This window comes from Cydia strobilella, chromosome 10, assembly GCF_947568885.1.
Source record: "Cydia strobilella chromosome 10, ilCydStro3.1, whole genome shotgun sequence".
NCBI classification, from domain to species: domain Eukaryota; kingdom Metazoa; phylum Arthropoda; class Insecta; order Lepidoptera; family Tortricidae; genus Cydia; species Cydia strobilella.
Window position 1 is genome coordinate 6266852 of NC_086050.1, and position 21649 is coordinate 6288500.

The 21649-nt window shown below is 37.2% G+C and overlaps 2 protein-coding genes across 5 annotated transcripts in view; one reads left to right on the forward strand and one right to left on the reverse strand.

Annotated features, from left to right (window-relative positions):
• The window catches only part of LOC134744621 (potassium channel subfamily K member 6-like), an 83892-nt gene extending 73460 nt beyond the window's left edge, over positions 1–10432 (reverse strand). The window contains exon 1 of the mRNA XM_063678500.1: positions 10334–10432. The gene's annotated coding sequence lies outside the window, so the exon portion shown is untranslated. The remainder of the gene's footprint in view (positions 1–10333) is intronic.
• Positions 10433–16226: 5794 nt separating this feature from the next.
• Positions 16227–20852, forward strand: LOC134744659 (uncharacterized). Of its 4 annotated transcripts, none has more exons than XM_063678559.1 (4): positions 16227–16346; positions 17702–17902; positions 18658–18778; positions 19185–20852. In XM_063678559.1, the coding sequence occupies exons 2-4, from the start codon at positions 17704–17706 to the stop codon at positions 19666–19668; spliced, it is 804 nt and encodes a 267-aa protein (XP_063534629.1). In that variant the 5' UTR covers positions 16227–16346; positions 17702–17703; the 3' UTR covers positions 19669–20852. The 4 variants fall into 4 exon arrangements, with proteins under 4 accessions (XP_063534629.1, XP_063534630.1, XP_063534631.1 ...); XM_063678560.1 differs by having other exon boundaries at positions 19200–20852; XM_063678561.1 differs by having other exon boundaries at positions 18673–18778.
• Positions 20853–21649: the final 797 nt, after the last annotated feature.

Consider the following 21649-nt stretch of genomic DNA (forward strand, 5'->3'; position numbering starts at 1 on the left):
CCTCGGTAGAGAGTATCATTTCGTTCCATTTGGAGTTGAAACTCTAGGTCCATGGGGTCCCAGCGCGCATAAGTTGTTTGCAGAAATCGCGAAGCGTCTGGTTGACGTAACTGGTGACCGAAGAGCTGGCGGCTTTCTCGCACAACGTATCAGCATTGCGATACAGCGGGGAAATGCCGCCAGCATCCTTGGTACAATGCCTCAAGGGCCTATTTTAGATTTAAGCTAGTTATTAATTTCGTTTACGTAGTACCACTGTATATATCTTGTAAGCAAATAGTAATATTATCCGGATTTGTTATTTACATAGTCACAATTATACCCAGAGTTTATTATATATGTACCTAACGTAGGGAGGATGTGCAGTGGGCGACAATGAGCTGTTGGATTTAAGTTTTCTTCATCATATCTTATTATTATCCCGGGTTCAAATCCTGGTAAGGCATGAATCTAGTATAACTGGATCGGTCATGAGGGGCGGGGGGAAATGACCGAATGTCTTATGTATCTTTCAGTAGGAGTAGCAGAGAAAGCGCTGTTATTGTTTGTCCTTGTCGTGTCCTTGTCACAGTCTCATTTTTTTTATTCCCCACCGTAAATTTAATATGGTTTATGGTGGGCTACAAATCTTTTCGACCAATCATATTGTCGCATTGCGTATGTTTTGTCCCTCACGGGCGCACGCGTATAGCTGATCTATGTAATGCTAGGTCTATATGGTAAGGGCACTTGTGTTCATAACAGATAATAATACCTGAGTTATGGGTGTTTTCTATGTATTTAAGTATTGATGTATTTATCTATCCGTCTAGTACCTACAACACAAGCCTCATTGAGCTTACCGTGGGGCTAGGTCGACTTGTGTAATAAGATTGTCCCATAATGTTTATTATAATATATTGACGTATATCTAAGGGAGGGGAGGCACTAAGAACGGTGCTAGTTCAGCTTCAGCGGTGCCTCACTGTGAATATTATTTTATATATACATAATTATTATTATTATTATTTTATATATGTATGATGCGAACTAATCAACCAATCGCGTTGTAGCGGTGGCACACCGCTGTACTGGCCCTACTCTTATTTTATTGCCCATAATTGCCCGTAAGGTCCTTTAGATATGCGTCAATGTTATAATTTATTATTCTCTTAAATACAAATAGCTCCTTCACACTAGGCGAGAACTAAGACACCAGCGCGCTGATTTCCCACCTTCATCACCGGGCATAACATTATCTTGCCCGCTATGCGGTCGCGGCTGCCGCTCTCGCATTGGACTTACTAGTTATTTACGTGTGCCGCAGTGTTAGGGACGCTGTTTAAACCATCATTTAATTGATGTTGAGCCCATGATGATGATGACAAATAGCAACACTCTTAAGTGTCCGTCGATGGATCTTATGCCATTTGTAATAAGGTTTTCCGACGGACAGTTAGCAGTGTGGGCGATGGTACCAAGTATCAGAAAAAAAGCAAACAAAATTGTTCTCTATAATATACCCATATATGATAATACTATTACTTAACGGTAGTCAGTATCGGAATTTCTGAACAGTAAACTTGATATTTAAAACTTTAGTTAGTATTTATTTAATAAGACAGATACAAACTACAACTGGCCTTTCTTGAATACCCGTTGTAATAAGACATTTGAGATATAGCAATGTGTAATACGCTATTATTTATTGTATATTAAATACTAATTAGTTTAAAATTATTTTGTTACTGACATACCATGTAATGCTTATGTTACTTTATGGCAAATAAACTGAAACTGAAACTATTCTGTACTCATATTCAACCAAAAGCAGTTGCCTATTTGATGACCGACATCCGTCATTACAAATATTCTTATTCCACCAATTCCTTTGTCAGAATGATTATATTCTTTGTGAGGATATTTTTAGTCCAATCCGGCTCGGCGAGTATTAATCTGAATACATTAATGTGATTTATTCATGTCCCACCTCCCTTCATAAAATATGCCGACTCGTTTATCGGGGCCTCTGTCTTTTGAGGATTATTAGGCGCTTAGCACACTGGATACGAATCGCACGTTTAAAGTTTCTAAATCCTTACAATAAAAAAAAGTTTTTTGTATCGTTTGCATTATTAAATATGTTTATAATATATATGTAAGTCAGTTCACAAATCGTCATTACATTACCATACATGCAGTATCATTACCGTCCATAAATATTTCAGTATAAACAAAAAAATATTTTCTATGTACATCATCATCAATGGCCACTGCATCCCTGACGGATGATTGTTGCAACGCTGCGGCACTTCTTGCCGCATAAGTCGCATGTATGGATTTGTTGAGCCTTTGGATTTGAGACCAGGCTACCAGCCTGGTGACGCCTGTGCCTTTTATATTTCAAGTTTTCCAGCCACACTTCGTCGTGCTTCTTCACTCCCACGCATAGGTCTCTACGCCACTCGGGTCTCAATGCAGCACGTTCCTCCCAGCCGCCGGTACCGATGCCAAAGCATTCCATTTCTATATACATATAGAAAGTATTCAATACTTCAATATTTACAATGAATATCACAAAAAAATAAACCAAAAATCATTCCGTTTCAAGACTTTTTGTGTATTTCTTATCAAGGACGTGTGACAAATTGGTTTTACCTTCGTCGGTTAAGGCAAAAATCTTTTTGTTCTCTGCCTCATATGTAGCTGTCTACATTACAAACTTAAATTCAAAGGGCTAAGGTTCAAATTTGTCTGTAAAAAGCCGACGATTATTTACTAAATTTGAACCAAGGCCTACGTCAGTGGCAGGGGGTTTCGCTCATCAGTCTCGAGAAGGGTTGTTTGCTCGCCGTGTTTGCACTCCAGCTTGACCTTGGCCATGACTGGTATCTACCCTACAGCTACGTAAAGCATTCAACTCATTTATTATTGAAGAGCGAGCGGTCCCTTAAAATAGTATTTATGTATTAGTTATAACTTGGTATGATTTATTGGTAAAAATACTACTGTGTTATCATGTTATCAAATTAAGGTAAACATAAATATCTACACGTAATATAGGTATTACAAATATTGTTTATTAAATATTCATATTCATTGATTTTTCTGCTAAGTACCTATCGGCGGCTATAATAACGAGGGAACAAGCAAACTGTACCTCTTTCGCCGCATGATGTACCTATATACCTAATATACACGTAAATCAATCAGACATATAATTGCTCTACCGTATTTATACCAGGTTGGTTTTACACCTGAAGTTCAAAATCTTTTTGGTCTCCATAAATCTTCCGATTAGTAGAAGTCGAAAACATCATGCTGAGGTGAGAGCATTTCGTGGCATTTTCTCCTTTTATTTGTATAATTTTCTCTTCTGTGTTTGTGCTTACGAATAAATTGTTTCTATTCTATCCTGTTCCATTGAAGTACGGCTCATTTTACATGTGCTATTTTTTTAATCAAAATAGCGTGCAGCTAGCTCTTAGAATCTAGGCGGCAAAGACAGCAAAACCATATGCCAACGCTCTTGAACCAATTATTATTATTATTATTATTTGTAATGCAGGCAGGCAGTTTAAACAACTGATAATGCCTGTATCCAGAGTCATAAACCAAGTTCTCAGTGTTGAGTAGAATTTGCTTTGTGCTTATCTAATTTATTCTTAAACTCATTGACACTTTGGGCCGCTACTACATCCTACTAATTCCGTGATGTTCCGAGGCATCGCGACGCACAGCTGTTTAGGATCCCCTCGTTTATACAATTCTCTCGTCCCTTACACCGCAAGGTTCGACATACACCTTTGATCCTTTGTACGGCCTCACTCGAACTCGCTAAAAGCTCTTCAAGGCGAATCCGAGAAAGGGAAGCGGGGATATTTGTCAAGGTGAAATGTCAAACAAGCTTATTGCATTTCTCGGTTTGATAAAAGCCTCAAAATTTTCTTTGAGGAAAAAATGTTTCCTATACTTACCTTTATCACTTCTTAATACCAGGAAGCCACGAGCAAGCGCACGGCCCATCCCTTCCTCCTTCCCTCTCTTCTCCCTTCTCAAAAGCATTTTTTTGTTAATTGAATAATACAAAAAAAACTTGTACAAGCCGTGTTCAACCAAAAGATCGTAGAATGATATTGAGCACATAGTGATATACTCGTAGGCCGATTTTGGCATAACGGCTCCCACTCACATCTGCACTAGTGGATTTGGAATTTGGACAAGAGTGTGATTCAAATCGCTTACGAGTTCATCATTTGGGTTTGAACAATGCCAGTACTATAGTGCTGGACCGATTATGGCGATTACCTACTTTTAGTAGATCTCGTGATTAATTGTACCGAAATCCCTTTTAGTTTTTAAATAATGTAAAATAAAAATCGTGCTTTTTACTCCATGAGGCGAGGTTCGACCTCGCGGCTCTTCAAGACCGGTATACCGCTCTACCGAGCTAATCAAAGCTTACCCTATAGCGACAAAAAAAAAATTGCCATAACCTATAGCAATAGTCAATTTTATCGGAATGCATAGAGTGAATTTTAAACCGCGTTGTCATATATAGCAGTGGGTGGCGGTGAATAGGTTAAAAGTTTCACCAACTCTGTCTTTAAATTCCTTAATAATTATGTTGGTTTCCAGCTAGCCTTGGGTTGCGATGAGAATAGCTGTTAGCGTCAACACTCGTCCCACTCGCCAACTTGTAATAACTTAACTTCGTTAGTCTGATTTTCTACATTCTAAATGGACAGTCAGCCTCTAAATCCAGTGGGCAATATTTAGTAGATACTACTTAGTACTTTATACAGCTTTTTTACATTTATTTTAGGTTTTGTGTGAATATAAAAAGTAAAATATTTACTGTACGGGGATTTCTCGTATATTTTAATGAATGACAAAAAAATATATAAATTAGGGAACATGATTATTTGTGCTAAATAAAATATATGCTACGAGTAAGTATAATACACCCTTATGATTATACATATAGCTTATAGGGCAGCATGCGATTACCACGGCTCGTATATTTAAAAAGCAAAACTAGCTCCGGATATCTTTTGAACTATATTATACTTATGGCCTACTACTGTACGAGAACATGCTAGTTAAAAAAGTACCTAGTATCAGCAGTAGTATAGTATTTATATATTTAATCGCATTAAAAAGTTCCAAAAAGGGCTGAATAATTACCTGTTATCTTTGAAGTAGGTATGCTGTAAGACATAGTATGAGCAGCCGTTTGAATTTGTGGTAAAAAATGTAGATAGCACCAGGTTTATAAAAGGGCCATATATGTAGTTATTTAAAATGATAATATTGATAATCCATTAAGCTTTCAAGTGTACATTGACGTTTTTTGACGTACACCGAGCCGCGGAAGTGCATGGCCACTTTACGAATACATTTCATTCACAAATTTCACAATGTGCATGTACTTTTGCAGCTCGCTGTACCTCCTGTGAAACTATATTACACTCCTAAATTTGAACGACCACAAAGCTAGCCAAGTGCGTTTCAGACTGCACAAAAAGTACTCATACTCATACTCATTTATTTATAATAATATTACTACTTACTACTTATTACTTATTATTAGTACTTTTCCTTTTCTGCTCATCAATTAACCATACATGTACCGGATCCAATTAATCCCATCCCGTACTCGTTTCCTAATAAATGTGCTAGCTACCAGAGAAACTCGAACTATTTTCATCAAATGCCAAGTCGCGACACTACTCTTGGGAGTACATAACTAATTGAAGTTTCTTTGCAGTAGCCGGTTACACGTGTTTGTTTTAGTGTAAACAAGGCAACATATACATTACACATTTATACACTGGAACCTGGAAATTTTTAAAGAGCCACTTGCTTGATTTCGCTAGTTTCAGAATAATTTCCCGACATCTATGCTAATCTAGCTCATACTAAATTCGTTTTACATTCATACAAAATTATTTGCTCGTGTTTTTTAATATATAATTTCAGTCAGTTAAATTGACTTATTTATTTGCTCTTAGCCCTTACTGATATTGAACTTCTATTTCTATTTCTGGGACGGTCCCACTTCGCAATATGTATATATATAGCTTGATTAGCTTGAAGCTAACAACTGAAGTGAACATCAACATTCGGCCCACGCGACGCCAAATATTATCCGGAACAAACTTGGGCCTGGATTCTGTGCCTCTTAGATTAGGATTGCCTGTGGATTAGATAATCCAAATCAAGTATCACCGCGCGCTATGCCAAAGAAATGTCTTCGTCAAGAACAAATAACATAGCTTGTAGTGTGGGTGGATGGATGCAGAAACAACAAAACAACTAAAACATATCATTTTTTCCTCTTTCGACGGATAAGGAAGTAGACATTCTCAATATAGGTTACACCTACTGTTATTATTTTTACGATAGTTACAAGCTATACGTAGGTACGATTAAATTGTTTTAAAGGTGTAGGTAATGTTTTTATGACACATTTATAGTTAGATATCTATCTGTCCGAGACACCTAAGTATTTGAAAGAAGCGTCGCCAACCCAAGCGTTGTGTCGGCGCGCGCGGTCCGGGGAGCGGCGCGTTGTAGGTCACTCCATTGTATTTTTGTGTAGGTATCAAAACTGTAAGTATTTGCGTTTTCTTTGAGAAATAAGTATCTGTTCGTAAGAACTATTATATAATCGAGCGCAATGTATTAATAAGCGTTGCAGTAGCGGAAGTGTTGCTAAACTGCCAAAGTATAAAAAGCTTCCGATTTAGTGATTTTAAAAATGAACCCGTTTTCGAAGTTACGTACCTACCCCATTCCACCTTACAGTTCCTGTTCTAATCTAATATCAATTGCGCGACATATCAACATTCAACTCACGCTAACATATAATATTAGATACCCATATTATACCGGTTACTACATTTTCAATGAACACCCACGCTCCAGATGGAAAAATATCCATTATGTATTAAAACCGCCCCGAAAAAATGTGAGGACTATCCTTTTATATTTTCTAGAAAGGTTTAAAAAAAGGAAAGTGGGATATGCCAGAATTTTACCAACAGTTTGGCGTAGAGCTTTCACATCTGCTGTATGTTGTAATATTTTTAATAACAATCAATCAACCAATTATTATTGAGGTGTTGCGGGCCTTTTGAAGCCACGTAATCAATCAACCAATACGTTTTTAATATAATACTTATCATCTGATATGTCAAATACACCTTCAAGAATAAGATCCCACAGGAGTTTTATATTTAAATGAGGTACTTCAGCTATCTTTTCTTTATCTGTTACATATCAAGTAAGAGCCCTTTTTAAGTAAATTGCTCTCGTTTGCATTATTAAAGACCTTCAATGTGATAAAGTATAAAACCTTATAAGTCTAATTTACAAAAATGTATTAAAACTAATCTTTTTAACCTTCTTCAAAATGATAATTATACTTTACTGTTTGGTTTAACCAAGTTATTCCACTATAAGACTCTGTCGTTTTAGTCGTTTATTTATTAAATAATTAAAAAAAAAACTATCTTACCTACCCTCCAAAAAAGGGACCGTTTATAAAAATTCAGTTCTTATAAAATTTAAAATAATTTAGTTACTCACTTTATCTCTGGTTACTAGTTACTAACTTCTAATAAACCATTGAGTAGGTAATAGTCCCTAATGAAAGTTTCCAGAAATTCACGAAAATATTGAGAAGTTCTGAAACTTGTACCTTGCTGACTCCAATGGAAGCTCCTTCAATTTAATTTAATTTAATCATATATTATTATATAATTCGTTTTAAAAGTTTTAACCTCATATGGAAATATTTTCTGGATTAAATAATTTCATTTATTCATTCATTCAATTTTACGATTCCAAGGAATTTTCGACTTGAAAACGCGAATGTCTGAGCTCACGTGTCTCTTAATAAAAGTCCAAATACATATTGAAAACAAAGAACGTCTGCAATAAATAACCCCACTTATTAGTAAGGGTACAAAAAGGACGAAAACGTTCCATTTACTTTAATATAATAGTGGGATTGAAGCTTACTTAGCCCGACTTAATGTCCTCTGCCTAATTCCTAGAGGTAATTGGCTAGAAACCAGATAAAGACGGCTTATTCTACAAAAGCGCTTGGTTTGTGCTGACCACACCAGGGTTGGTAAAAGTATCCGTATTGAATTCTAACTTCACCATTGCCAACTAATTTTTTTCTTTATTTAGGATTACCAACATATAATACATCTTACATGCTCTTGAATCTATATAAAAATCATGACTGATACTTATATAATTATAGGTAACCACAACTTATTTTCTATAAACATTTTATTAAGTATTTTAAGGCATCTGTGAATCTGTGACTATATAATTACTTTAGGATATTCAGTGCCCGAGTAAATTGTTTAACTAACTTTATAAAACGATTTGCTTAAAAAATAGTTTAAAAGTAAAGAAATAAAAATTATAAACTAACCTACCTTTGCCACCCGTCTCCAGCTTCGCCTAAAAATTATATTCTTATTAAAATTATACTAAAACATATCAAACCCTAAATGTTAAATACGCCCATAAATCCCATGATACAATTTTTGTGTAATTATTAATTAACGTTGCGAATTTAGGGTACCGACCCGATTCGAACTGTTAGATACGCAAAATATTACGTCTAGATACGATATGGATTAGATATGCCAGTGTCAAAAGTGATGTTTTTGTTTGAAGAACGTTATATACTTATATATTATATTTGACGTATCTTAAAGTTTGAATCGGGGCGTACGGATTAATGTCATCTCTTATTTTCAATGAACTGCATGAGTTTTATTTGATCATAAACTGAAATAGACGTTGGCCGTGAAGTGGCCGGATTCGAACCGGCGTCTTTAGCAATCCGGTCTAACGCCCTGAATTCCTAGACCACCCCGCCACGGCGGAACCGGTGCCAATTTCTCGACTATATGCCATCTTACTAAGACTAGGCGTCTTTGACCAACTTTTACAACAACAACAACAACTCTTTTATTTGATCATTTGTCGTGAAATTACAACAAAAATATTAATCATATATTTGTATATCTGAAAAGTCTCAGATTGTAACCGTGTAACCGCTCACTTATAAAACACGTGAATGCTACAACGCCTACCCGTAGCAGTCGAAGCTACGTAGCACGCTACGCTCATGCCATAACGCTGCGTCTTACGTAGGCGAACACACGCGAACGCGAAGCGAAGCGGCGCGGCGCGGCGGGCCCAAGGCGTTCGCGTTCGCAACGAGATCGCCCACGTAGGACACTTTCTATAGGTATCAAAGGATTGATTCACCCCGCTACGCGCCGCGCCGCTTCGCGTTCTAGTGTTTTTCGCCTACGTAGTACGCTGCGTAATATCGTTGCTGCGCTTGTAAATTCCGACATGTTGTGTTCGATTGTTAAAAACCGAAATGGAACCCTGAAACCACTACATAAGGCTTTTTTCCTGAAAATTTGACGCATCACAAGCGCAACGAATTGGAGAAAATAATACCACATACTTATATCAAAACGGCAATACAACATTCTAAATTTAAAATTTTATATTTACATTAGATCCGATTGATGACACGGAATTAATTTTTGCGCAGCATAACAACAATTGTAATGATACACAATTATCGAACCAAATAGGTATTTTATTAAAGATTTACGAGAAATTGAATATGACACTTGTTTATGACACTGCGACCGAAATTCTCAGAATAACTTTAACCTTGTTATTAGTTGTTATTAATATAGCCTAAGCAACACATCTGCCGGGCTAGCACATGATTGGCGCGACAGTATCTCGCCGCGACATAGACTACCCGCCCCCCTTTAATTCATACAGTTAGTAAAAGACGGGTAGTCTATCTCGCGGCGAGATACTGTCGTGTCAATCATGTGCTCGGCCTACAGAGAGATTAAATTAAGTGCTATCCAACCAACGCTTTGAACACTTGGAAGTTTGAACGATCCTCACTCAGTCGTCAAGGGAATTGTAGTGCGAGACATACATATAAGGATGATGGAATCATAATACCCTATTATTTACTCTCTCTTCAAATTGTCTCAAACTTTCAACTTAACTGACAGCCTGACACTTATTCAAGATTGAAACATTAGCACAATAGAATAGCTATTGTTAGTATTAAAAAGTTTTTTAACAAATAAAGCTACTTCAATATTTGTATTATTTTTACACACAGTACACACATCCATTTATCATATTATTATGACATATAAAAAAAAATATAACACAATAACTATACTCTACAATACAAGCAGTTGTAATAAATGCATTTTAATTAAAATCTTATAACAAAAATAAAATTATCAAAAATCCATAACAATAAACTTACCAATTCACAACAACTCGTTCAAAATCTTCAACCGGTTAATTCGAAATTTAAATCGGATTCAAAATGTATGTTCGAAATTCAAATTACAAATTATTTCGCGGCGTTTTATTACAGGCAGGCGTGCGACCCAGTGGCGACAGGGGCGGCATCTGAAGCGAGCCTATAGCTTTTATTGCACTGTTTGAAATAGGCTGCTCTTGCAAAAGTGCCTTTATAAGTAACGACTACCGAGTCCCACGGATTACTTGGCAATATCGCGAGCATTTACTTTGAAAAAGCAATACAATAGGGAATATTACGCGAAACTCTGCTTAGGGGGCGTCAGGGCGCCACTACCACAATCTGAGGGTCTATCGTGAAACAAGAAAATTTCTATATCTAACATCTCTGTCACTCTTGCATATTCGAGCGATAAAGAGGCAGATTGCGAATTTTCGGATTCGCGTTTCCCGGTAGATCCTCTGTAAGCAAACCGCCTTGATGCATCTATGTCATATTTTATTATTACCTTACATATAAGGTAAGGTAAGGTAGGTGGTAAGGTAAAAGGTAAAAGTTACTCTATGGTTTACTAAAAAGGCTAGTCCTGCACTCTGGTGGCAGAACATTGCAGTAATATCCCCTATTACAAACACAAAATTCTTTATTTCTTTAAAATACACATCATGACCATGATTTAGGGGATGGAGCCGCCCGGGAAGCAGATGTTTAATTTTTTTTTTATCTTGCGTGGTTTGTTTTATTAATATAAGTCATACAAAATTAACAAGAAGATAAAGGAAGATCGGCTTTCAGTTTCAGTTTTAAATCATAAAAATTTAGTTCCTAATCTCTCCAGTGGCGCTAGGTAGGCTCATGGATATGACATGAGCTATAGAGGTATAATAATATAGAGATGAAATGGGGGAGGGGCAACAAATAACCCGACCCGAAATTACGTAGGTTGCTTTTGGTATGTTGTCAGGTATGTTAAAACATGTTTTTAATTTTGTCGCATTGCGTATGTTCTGTCCCTCACGGTCGCATGGCCGCACATCCTATAAAAAATTCTACGTCTATGACATTTGATTTCGGTGTATAGTGGCGCCGCCTATTTAATGTTTTTGATGGACACTTCATACGTATAGATTTTGCTCCTTTATATAGTCTCCATAGTGGGTGTGTTTGAGTATGGAACAAAAGAAAATAATTTTTACAGCCGATGGAAAAAATCTAAATATAATAGGTACTCGTATTCTCAACTGCTCTGACTTCCAAAATCGTTGAAAATAATAATCCTAAGAACCTAAGCAGATTACTGTACCCACACGCAAAAAATTGTGTCGTTGTCGTGTCGTACTAAATGACGATTCTTACACTATCAATGGCTGTATAACCCCCGGGCCTGCGCCTTCGCGCCAACGCCGCCGCCATGACACTTTATCAATGGAGCCGCCATCTTGTTGACGTCATACACTGTGCAAACTTAGTTTTGCAATTCAACCGCGGCGCCACTGTCAAACTTTGAAGTCACATTTAGTACTTAGTAACGTTAGTTCTTAGTTTTCCCGACTGCATGGAATAAAATTGCATAATAACCATAGACGATTGTGTAATGTTTGTTTTCTTTTGGGTTATGGGAGCATAACCCCCGCAATGTTGATCTCCAAATTTAATATGATTAATTAAGTAGTGGAAGGTAATTAAAATGGCAACACAACGTACACCCTACACGTAAAAGCCCTGGGGATTGGGGATGGAAATAGGAAATTCAAATATAGGCTTTAAGTTAGGTAAATACTTGGAAATAACCATTTTAGGGATATTAAGGACGGGTGTTATGTCACGTAGCTATGTACATTATCATAATTATTTTACTTTATTTTGGTCGTATTCTACTAATTCTACAACGTATATATAAAATTAAATATGCCGGCACCGTAGCCACCCTCGTAGCTAGCACGCGTAGATGCTACGAATATAGGGTAATTGTGCCTGTTTGCCGTCCAGTGCTAGTTTCCGTCGACTTGACGGAGTTGCTACAAAGATTTGCGTATAATTTGAATATAAACCTACCTTACCGCACAATTTTAGACCTTAATGTCTAAAAATAGATTTATCTACTTAAAAATTATATTTCGCTAGTAATATGAATTAAAAATAAAACATATTAGTTGCAGCTATTATACGCATCCGTTTCTTTCAGAGGTCATAAAACCAGAAGAAAAAAAAGTTTAGGCGGGAAATGTTCATGGTAAGTTTATTAACTGTTCTAGCTATTTTAAGTAATATTTTTAGCACGTATGTATACTTAGAAGTATAATGAACCCAAAAATGATTTTCATAAAAGAATTTAATGAAATCTTAGAGAAAAGTGGACGAGAACTAACATACCAATTTTATGACGTTTTTAGTTTTCGTCCACGGACGGACGGAAACCGAAATAGCTAGGCGAATATTTAGTATGGTGATTTTATTTAAATATATCTACTTAATACATTTGTTTTTCCTCTTAATGTGATCTGTATCGCCTATTAAATCCGGCATATAGTTTACGTTTACTCCTTTGTCAACGGTGCGTGAATAAAATGGTACTTTGTACAATTGATTCTGGAGTCTGGACCGATTTAAATTAAGGATTGTTGATTTTGGTATGAAAATAGCTTGAATCCCAAGGAAGGACACAGGTTTATTATGAAAATAATCATTATACGCGGTCGAAGTCGCGGGCAGAAGCTATAAAACCAACTAAAAATGATTTATATATAACATAAGAACTAAAAACGAAATATATAATCGATTTTTAACTCAATAATGCAGTTTTCGGGAACTATTTAGCTCATAAGTGGACGAAAAGTAGCTCATAGGTGGTCGGAACTGGGAAACTAAAATAACACTACTTTTGCAAATTATATTTTTTATAAAATAAACCGTAAATAAGAGTACTTGATGTTTTTTTGTCATTTCAAAGTTCGCATCTCCTATAATTAGACGTAATCTGAATTTGACGATGATTTGGAAAGGATGCTAATTATAATGGTAACGGGCAGCGAGATTCGTGTGAGTTTAGACACATTGCCAACCACCTACCACATACCACACCCCTAGGGGTGTTGTGGGACTAGTCCCATTCACTGCTAAGCTACGGTCGTAGCGCTATGTAACGAAGATACTTCGTACCTAGAGGCAAAGCGACAATGTTTCGTGATTAGCGTAGACACCATATACAGTATGAAGCAAGAAAAGTAGGGTTGTTTAGTTTTTAATATATTTTTTACTTAAATAAGACTTCTTAATAATAAAATATAAGGTATGAATAAACAATATATAAGTAGAAACAAGTCTGAAATTCACAATTCGTTTACAATGCGTTGCTGATCAAGAATTGTGAATTGACGAATTAGCTTCGTCAAATCGTCGTAAATAATTTGAGAAATCAACCTAAAAAATTTTTAAGAAAGTTTTGCGGTCGACAATATGACAGCATTAGTACCCCTAGTGCAATTTTTTTTTCGATAGCGTGACGTGACGTACGCGTTTGCGTTAAATGTCATTTTGTATGGGATTTTAAGTTTTCAAAACGTCCCGCTTGGCGCGCTGCTTAAAATCCCATACAAAAATAGGCATAACGCTAACGCGAACGCTTGTCACGCTATCGAATGATATTTACACAAGGGGTTCTGACGTGACGTTGCTGACGATAGTTTGTTTGATCGGGCTGAAATGTTAAAGTTCACCGTTTATTGAACTGTTTGAACTAGAACTTTGCTTGAAGAATATTAAAAATGTAATAAGGTGCCGCTTCATAGCGTTTAATAACGATGCTATTCATAGCCGTGCGTGGAATAACAAGTGGGCCGCACTTTATATGCGGCTTAGGGTTGATCCTTCATGGAAAGTGTTTCATCTTCGGATCACAGCCGGTTTTCAGTACTGTCGATCTAAATATGTCTATCTAAATCTTGGCAATAAGAACAGTATTTAGGTTACTGGAGTACAGTCAGAGACAGACTTTCTCTAAATAAAATAGACTGATGTGCCGTCGGAAAGTTTCTAAAAATGCGAAATTTCCACATGGAAAAAATTCTGAAACTTCTCATATATTTGCGAGGGGCTACATCGCTTATCATCAAATAAGAATAAATGAAGGTAGGCCTTTATATACTCAAGATTTCAAAACAACCAAGTAATGTCACACTTTAAACTCTCGCGTTTTGTAACTTTTGTACACATAATTAATGTCATTACCGGGTCATAATTAATGTCATTAAATGGGTACATGCAGAAAATCCCGCAGTTAGCTAGGACGAAAGAAAGACATCCGGAGGTTAGCAGGCAACCGGCCTTTTTGCCGTATGTGAAAGAGGTAACGGGTAAAGTTGGATCAGTACTCAAGAACTTCTCCGTTAAGACTGTATACACGCCGTTATCGAAAGTAACAAGTCTTTTACGCAGCCCAAAGGATGTCATTCCGTACCAGAATCCCGGTGTGTTACAAGATAGAATGCAGTTGTAGAAGTACGTATATTGGCCAGACTAAGCGTAGCGTTCAAGAGAGGGTGATGGAACACATAGCGGTTGTTAAAAATCGCCAAGTACACAAATACGCAATAGCTGAGCACTTGCTGACAACTGAAACTAATCACTGGATTGAGCTACACAAATCCAAAGTCCTCTCCACCGAGCGTCACTTATCCTCGGATCGTAAGAGAAGCTCAGGGAAGACGGGTACAAATTATCGTCAACTTGGGGACCAGTGATTCAGATGTCGAAACCAAGCCAAGGGATCTATTTTCGGACCAGTGCGCGGATATTGTTAGTGTTGCGTGTCGTGCCGTGGACAATAAAAATAAACAGAAACGGGTAGATAAATTTATTTGTCTACCCCGAACATAGTATAGTGTAGTATAGTATAATTAGTATACCTAGTGTCCGAGATAGATTAAAGATTAAAGGCCTGATTTTATTCCAATATTTCGAAGAGTAAATTCAACCATTTTTTGCCGCAGACAGTAAAAATGCCCCTCCTGAGAAATGCCCAAATGAGACTGGTAACGCAGTAATCTAAACTGTTAAGAATATTCTGTGAAAGTGATTACTTCTGTGATTTAACTATATAATAGATATTAGATAATTATAAGCATAACAGTTTACATGTTAGTACTTAAGTTAAATTGTATGAATTTAATAAAAAATAGTAGAAAAGTAACGCAGTTGTTAAATTTTCGACACTTTGATATAATATAATTTGCCACAAATATAGTTCTCATTAACACTTTCGCTGCAGAAGGTATTATGTATATTGTGAATCGAACTATAACGAATCTACATAAAAAATACAAAAACAATAATTTTCCATTAAAAAAAAAATACGAAATTTGTATGCTCAGATTAGGCATTAAAAAGTATTTTGGCCATTGGGCCAATAAATAAATAAATAAATTTACAATTGTATGGTAATCGTGTACTGTAATTAATTGAATATATTAACAAATAATACAATTTAAATTATAATTTGAAACGGTTCATAATAAAATATTAAACCAATTACAAACCCAATTACAGCGATAATCAAATAAAAATGTGACGATATTTTAAAATAAGCAACCGCACTTAATTTTATAGTTTCTCTTTTTCTACCCGACACAAAAATCTCCAAGCGTAAAAGGGACAACCATACAAAACATCCCTCAAAGTGATGCGCCCTAATCCATGGCGCGAAATCTCAACGCGCAGTCGCGAATCAATACCTCACCCTCCAGTCCCTCCACTAACTCCCTACATTATGCTGTAGATATCGTTCGTGCTCATATACATTGCGCGTTTACTAAGGCAAGTTATGAAGCGGGAACTGCAAATAGCTCAATGGATTTGAAGTTAAAAATTATGATGTTCTTGTATCGCGTGTTTGGGGATGTCACGAAAGAGTTTCGCGCTTGCGCTCTGCATCCGTGGACCAAAATTTTGAGACAAGTGTAAGCGGTGTCGTAAAGTGCGTCCATTTTGCGAGGATTATCCAGTTTTAATATAAAAAGTAAGTAATTTTGTGAATTGAATTTGTAGTCCCTCGTGTAGGTACTCGTATAAACTTGGTGTAGGTAGTTAAGTTGAGTTTGTGTTGTAATATTTTTCTAGTGATTGAAAATCTCTTTGTTTAATTTAAATAGGTAATTTCCAATATGTTTCCAATGTACAAAGTCAATTAATTTAATTCATTGATTAAAACAAGACAGGAACTCACGATCGTAATTTATCCATAATGAACCAAATTTACCTACTAATTTTATTAGTATTATTTAAATGTATACTTGGTTCGTTGATTTTACCTATCGTGTAAATAAAATAATTTATTTAGAATACAAATTAGGGTGTCAAATTAAATATTCCAAATTACTAAAATTTAATTTTGGAAGAGGAAACATACTTGAGAGCTACATGGACGACAACTCGACTAGCCAAAAATATTTGTGGAACTTTTTGCCTCATTTGAATCCAATATATTCATTAAGACTATTATAGACACAATAAAACAAAAATGGCGGCATGAAACTCGTACTGTTTGTTGAGTTGAGCCTCTACGTGTTAGCCGCGGTTATCGTTCCGTGCGTGCGTGCTTGAAGCGATATACCTTATAACATAATTCGATCTGCTACTATTTCATCCAATTATTTATGGAATTTAGTCGAGCCAGAGGGTCCCTTTCGCTGAATGTTACGTGTGTGTAAAAAACGCTCAGTATGCTTGCACAAAACAAAACATTAGAAATTCTTAATTACCTGAGTACTATAAATTCCCGTTTTCCCAGCGACGTCATTGTGCTCGGGTGCCTGGTCGTCTTGAAATCATTTTCATTAGATCTTTCAACGCGCTTTTATTAGGCAACAAAAACACGTCACAATCATTTAGTTTGGTGGAGCACGGATAAGGATGCTGCATTATAATAAGCTTATTAATCTATTTAAATGTTCCTCTCCCTGCACACAATAACACAGATTTGGATCTTGCTTTGATACGACCATGAGAATCGAGAGTCTTATCATTAGTCGTTCCGTTTGCAGTTACTGGTGCTCGTGAGATGCCTACCTATGATATCAACATTATTAGGTTAGGTTAAAAAATAAAAATACTTTCATCTGCATATTAATATTGGGTCAACATAATCGTGCAACCATATACTTGATTGAAATTCATATGGGTTGTGACCGTACCGTACGAGCGTAGTTACTTAAACATAATATTGGTCACCATATTTAAGATCCTGGCTCAAAAAATAGGCGCCGCTTTCCACGGCCTTGGCCATATTATTTACGTCCTGTAAGACCCGCTTCACAAAATTTAATTAGCAGCAAAGACTTACAGCAGATATTTAATATCTTCTTAATCTTCCAGCCATGACGTGCGGATCGGAATGCATGTCCCTAGGTCCGCCGCCGGACTCCATTCTGTACATGCCACCACCACCGCTACCGGCGTTCCTCGCTAATGCTGCCAACCTGACACCACCGTGCCGCGCCTCGAAATGCCCGCCGCAGAACAACGAGGAGAACTCCTTGTTTCCGGGCGTTGAATATCATGAGCTGCCTAGACACGGTGAGTTATAGACTTGTAGAGAAAAAGGTGTACATGATTCAACTTTGTATGGAAACCGATAGGTATACCTACTACCTAATGTGTGAAAAAAATAGACAGTAATTCCTACACTTACTAAGAAATTCAGCTATGGGCTATGGCTATATATCACTTCATATTTCCATAAGGAAACGTGTACAAATAGCATGGTCGCTTTTAAATCTACATGTAATTATTATTAATTACACTCTCCTTTGTATTAAGTTAAGTGTAAACATGTATTTCTGAGGAAGTGATTATTCTTGTAATCTTTTGAGAAATAAATATCTAAAACCTAAACCTATGTGTATGTAGGTAAGTACGCTATTCATTAAAGCCTCATAAATTCCTAAATTTAAACGGATCAAGAACTTTCATGCGATTTTCGTTACATTGCGGTATTTGGTCGATGGGCGGAATTCATTGTGCTCTGTATTTAACAATGTATCGAGTATTGCATGCAAGTTCTCACGCCGTGTAAATAGGGGCATAAGCGAAGAATAGGTACTTTGTCGAGTATAAAGGCAATCGGGTTAGGTAACTTTGTGATCAAGAAGAACGTTATAATAACACTGGATGTTGCAAGGAGAACAATAATGTTGAACCAAGGAAGATTAACCTGGAATTACTGCAATCGCTTATTGAAGTATAAATTTTCTTGTCTCAAAATATTATTGTTATTGTGCAATCTCTAATGTTTATATGTCTCTTGATGGTGATGGAACCGGTGTTGGTAGTGGCGGGTGTTGCAGAACCAGGCGGTGGCGATGACACGTGGCTGCTCGTCCTAATCACGTGCTGCGTGGCCGTTCTTTGCATCGCGGCTCTGCTAGCGCTATTCTTGTTTAGGTGCCGAGAGTAAGTGTCAGCCATCTATTTATTATTGCACATCAAAATAGGTACAAATGTCTTATGCCATTCTTTACCAGTCAACTACCTATATAGGGCTAAACAGAAAAATGCCAAAATGGGTGCAGTGAGAACCATTTAAAAGCAAACAAGTACCTATTAGATATACATAACTATACCTTTATATACCTACATATATTCTGTTAAAGTCTTTGTCATCCTGCATGGTCTCTGGTATGATAAAACACATAATTGTTTCCTATTGCGCTGATTGCAAATGCTTTATTGACTACTCAATATCTTTGCAAGAATATGATTAAATAATAATTCTCACCAGCTTATGACATTCATGACAGTCTTCTTTAGACTTTCCGAATTTTATATCATATACTCATTATTTTCCATTACCTACAAGGTTATCCTTGTACAGGTCCCGAGGCGGTTGCAAGAGTAGCTCAGGCAAAGCTGGAGGCTCCAACGCGCTTTACGGGGGCGCAGCCCTCGACTCACGCGTCCTCTGGGCCGCCCTCACCCCTAGAGGCACCCGGCACTTTGTTGCTGACACCTACCCCCATGACGAAACTGAAGACCACCACTACGAGTGCGTCGAACCTTCACTATACAAGTTGGGGCCACCAGAAGATCTTGCTATTACCCGACATTTCAATGTCGAATACGAAGATCCAGCTCCACTGATTGAAAGCTACGCTGATCGCACTGAGGAATACTTCAGAAACGGCATGGACACCCTCCGCAGGGGAAGACCACTGGTTTCCTCTCCTACCAGAATCGAACGACCCAACTTGCCACCTCTTAATCTTCAACCGAGGACCCTCCGCAGGGCACCACATTCTCGACGAGTGAGCGACGCCAACAATCCGGAGAAAGCGGCCATCTGAACCGAGGGTGGCGCGGTCTTCTCCGTCGCCGACTCTACCGATATCGACTACGATTGGCAACCTGACAGCGCCAACGTCGATCGACTCGTGTAAACTACCAGGACGTATAGGCAGCGACATACTAAAGAGGATTCCTGACGACGACGAATACCCTGACTCTAGTGCAAGAATTGTGTGTTTACCTATGGTGAATATAATTTTTCTTTTGAAATGGAAAGCTATAACATCTGCCTGTTTTCTTTCACCCTTCTAAGGTTGCCGTTGCCTGTATTTTCATCTATATCACTCATCATTTGTGTGAATGAAAACGTTATGAGCCGCTTATGCGGCCGATGGACCACTTAATTCTATTAGTTTTAGTTTTCAGTGAATGCAGCTTGAAGTGCAAGTTTATAGTGAACAACGTTTTCAGTGTCTGAGATGTGTGTAACAATGTTCTTTAGAAATCTATTGCTATCACAATCGTGACACGTTAGATTATATTTATTGCGTTAAAACCAAGCATTTATGGCCTGTTTCCATACTACGCCACAGATCAATCTTTTCTAATCTAGCAGGAAAAGACGGATGGTATGACACACCAGTGTTCGAAAAATTGGTGCTGTTTATGCCTGTAGTTCCATTCGTTGTGTTAAAATTATTTAACTTATATCATACTGTAAATAAAAGTTTTATAGGTACACAAATATTTTATATATTTTTTGTTTATCAGCTGTGCAATGTATAATGCAATGCAATTCGATTCTAGTCTTAGTAGGTACGTCTCACTTCACTGCTACCCTATAGTGAAATTGATGTGCAACCCTTTAGCCGTCTATCAGACTGTGATTATTGTTTTTTTTTAATACTTAGGCGAATTAAGCTTTTACTGATAAGTGCACTTTAAGTTCAATGTTAAAAACGCCTAGCTTCAGATTGAGTGCGATTACTTTTTATCCCTATGTCGGTTAAGGGGTTAAGTAACATCGACATTTCTAGTCAATGCGTATAAATGTCACTATGTATTTTTCACGATAGTACTCTGTACTCGATGTCTATTTCTACTCTACATTTATTAATAATGCAATTACTGCACTAGAAAAACGCAACGCATTCATATAGGCGAAACTGCGTAATTAATGTCTGTTTTACATTTTGTAATGACTGCCTTTTATACGTATCAATAAATTATTGTTTTACTCGTATTTTTGTGTTATTTATTTCCAATATCCTGCATTGGTTAATAATGCGCCAAAGACGACGCGAACGGCTACAGTGTAGGTAATATCAACCCATTATAAACCTTAATAGTTTCCAATAAGGCGTTGTATTTGGTAGGCGTGACGTTCAAAGGGTAAGGACCCTTTGAACGTGGGGTAAGACATGCAATAAGGCCCCATTAGCACGAGAGCTTAAAAAGCGTTGCATGTGCGACGCACCCATAAGTAAGAGCGAGAAAGCGATATCTCCTTCTCGCTCTTACTTAAGGGTGCGAGCGAATGGGGCCTAAAGGAGCCCACTGACTATCAGTCCGCCGGAAGATATCGGCTTGTCAGTTAGAACAAAAATTTGACAGTTCCGAACAACTGACAGATCGATCTCGTCCGGCGGACTGATAGTCAGTGGGCCCCTTAAGAGTGTGACATATTATCGTGCCTCAACAAAATGCCGCAGACGAAAGAGCCAGCTTGAAAAATAGGTCCTTGACCAAAATTATACCGATAGATAAGACCATAATTCTGCAATGGATTCCATCTCATGTAGGTATAGCCGGTAATGAAGTAGTCGATTCCATAGCCAGGCTGGCTTGTCATGGTGGAGTAGAATGTAATATCTTACCTTTTTATACGGATTGTATCATTTTAGCCAAACAGAGAACCTATACTTTATGGAAAGAATACTTTGATAAGAGATCAACAGAAAAGGGTATTTGGTACAAGACGATCCAACCTCATCCTCTAATGACACCGTGGATTGATTGTTTTCTTAATAGACGTGACAT

Coding starts and splice junctions, on each gene's coding strand:
- LOC134744659 (XM_063678559.1), top strand. CDS start 17,704: ATGACGTGCGGATCGGAATGCATGTCCCTAGGTCCGCCGCCGGACTCC. Junction 17,903..18,657: donor TCATGAGCTGCCTAGACACG/GTGAGTTATAGA, acceptor CGGTGTTGGTAG/TGGCGGGTGTTGCAGAACCA. Junction 18,779..19,184: donor TTCTTGTTTAGGTGCCGAGA/GTAAGTGTCAGC, acceptor ATTACCTACAAG/GTTATCCTTGTACAGGTCCC.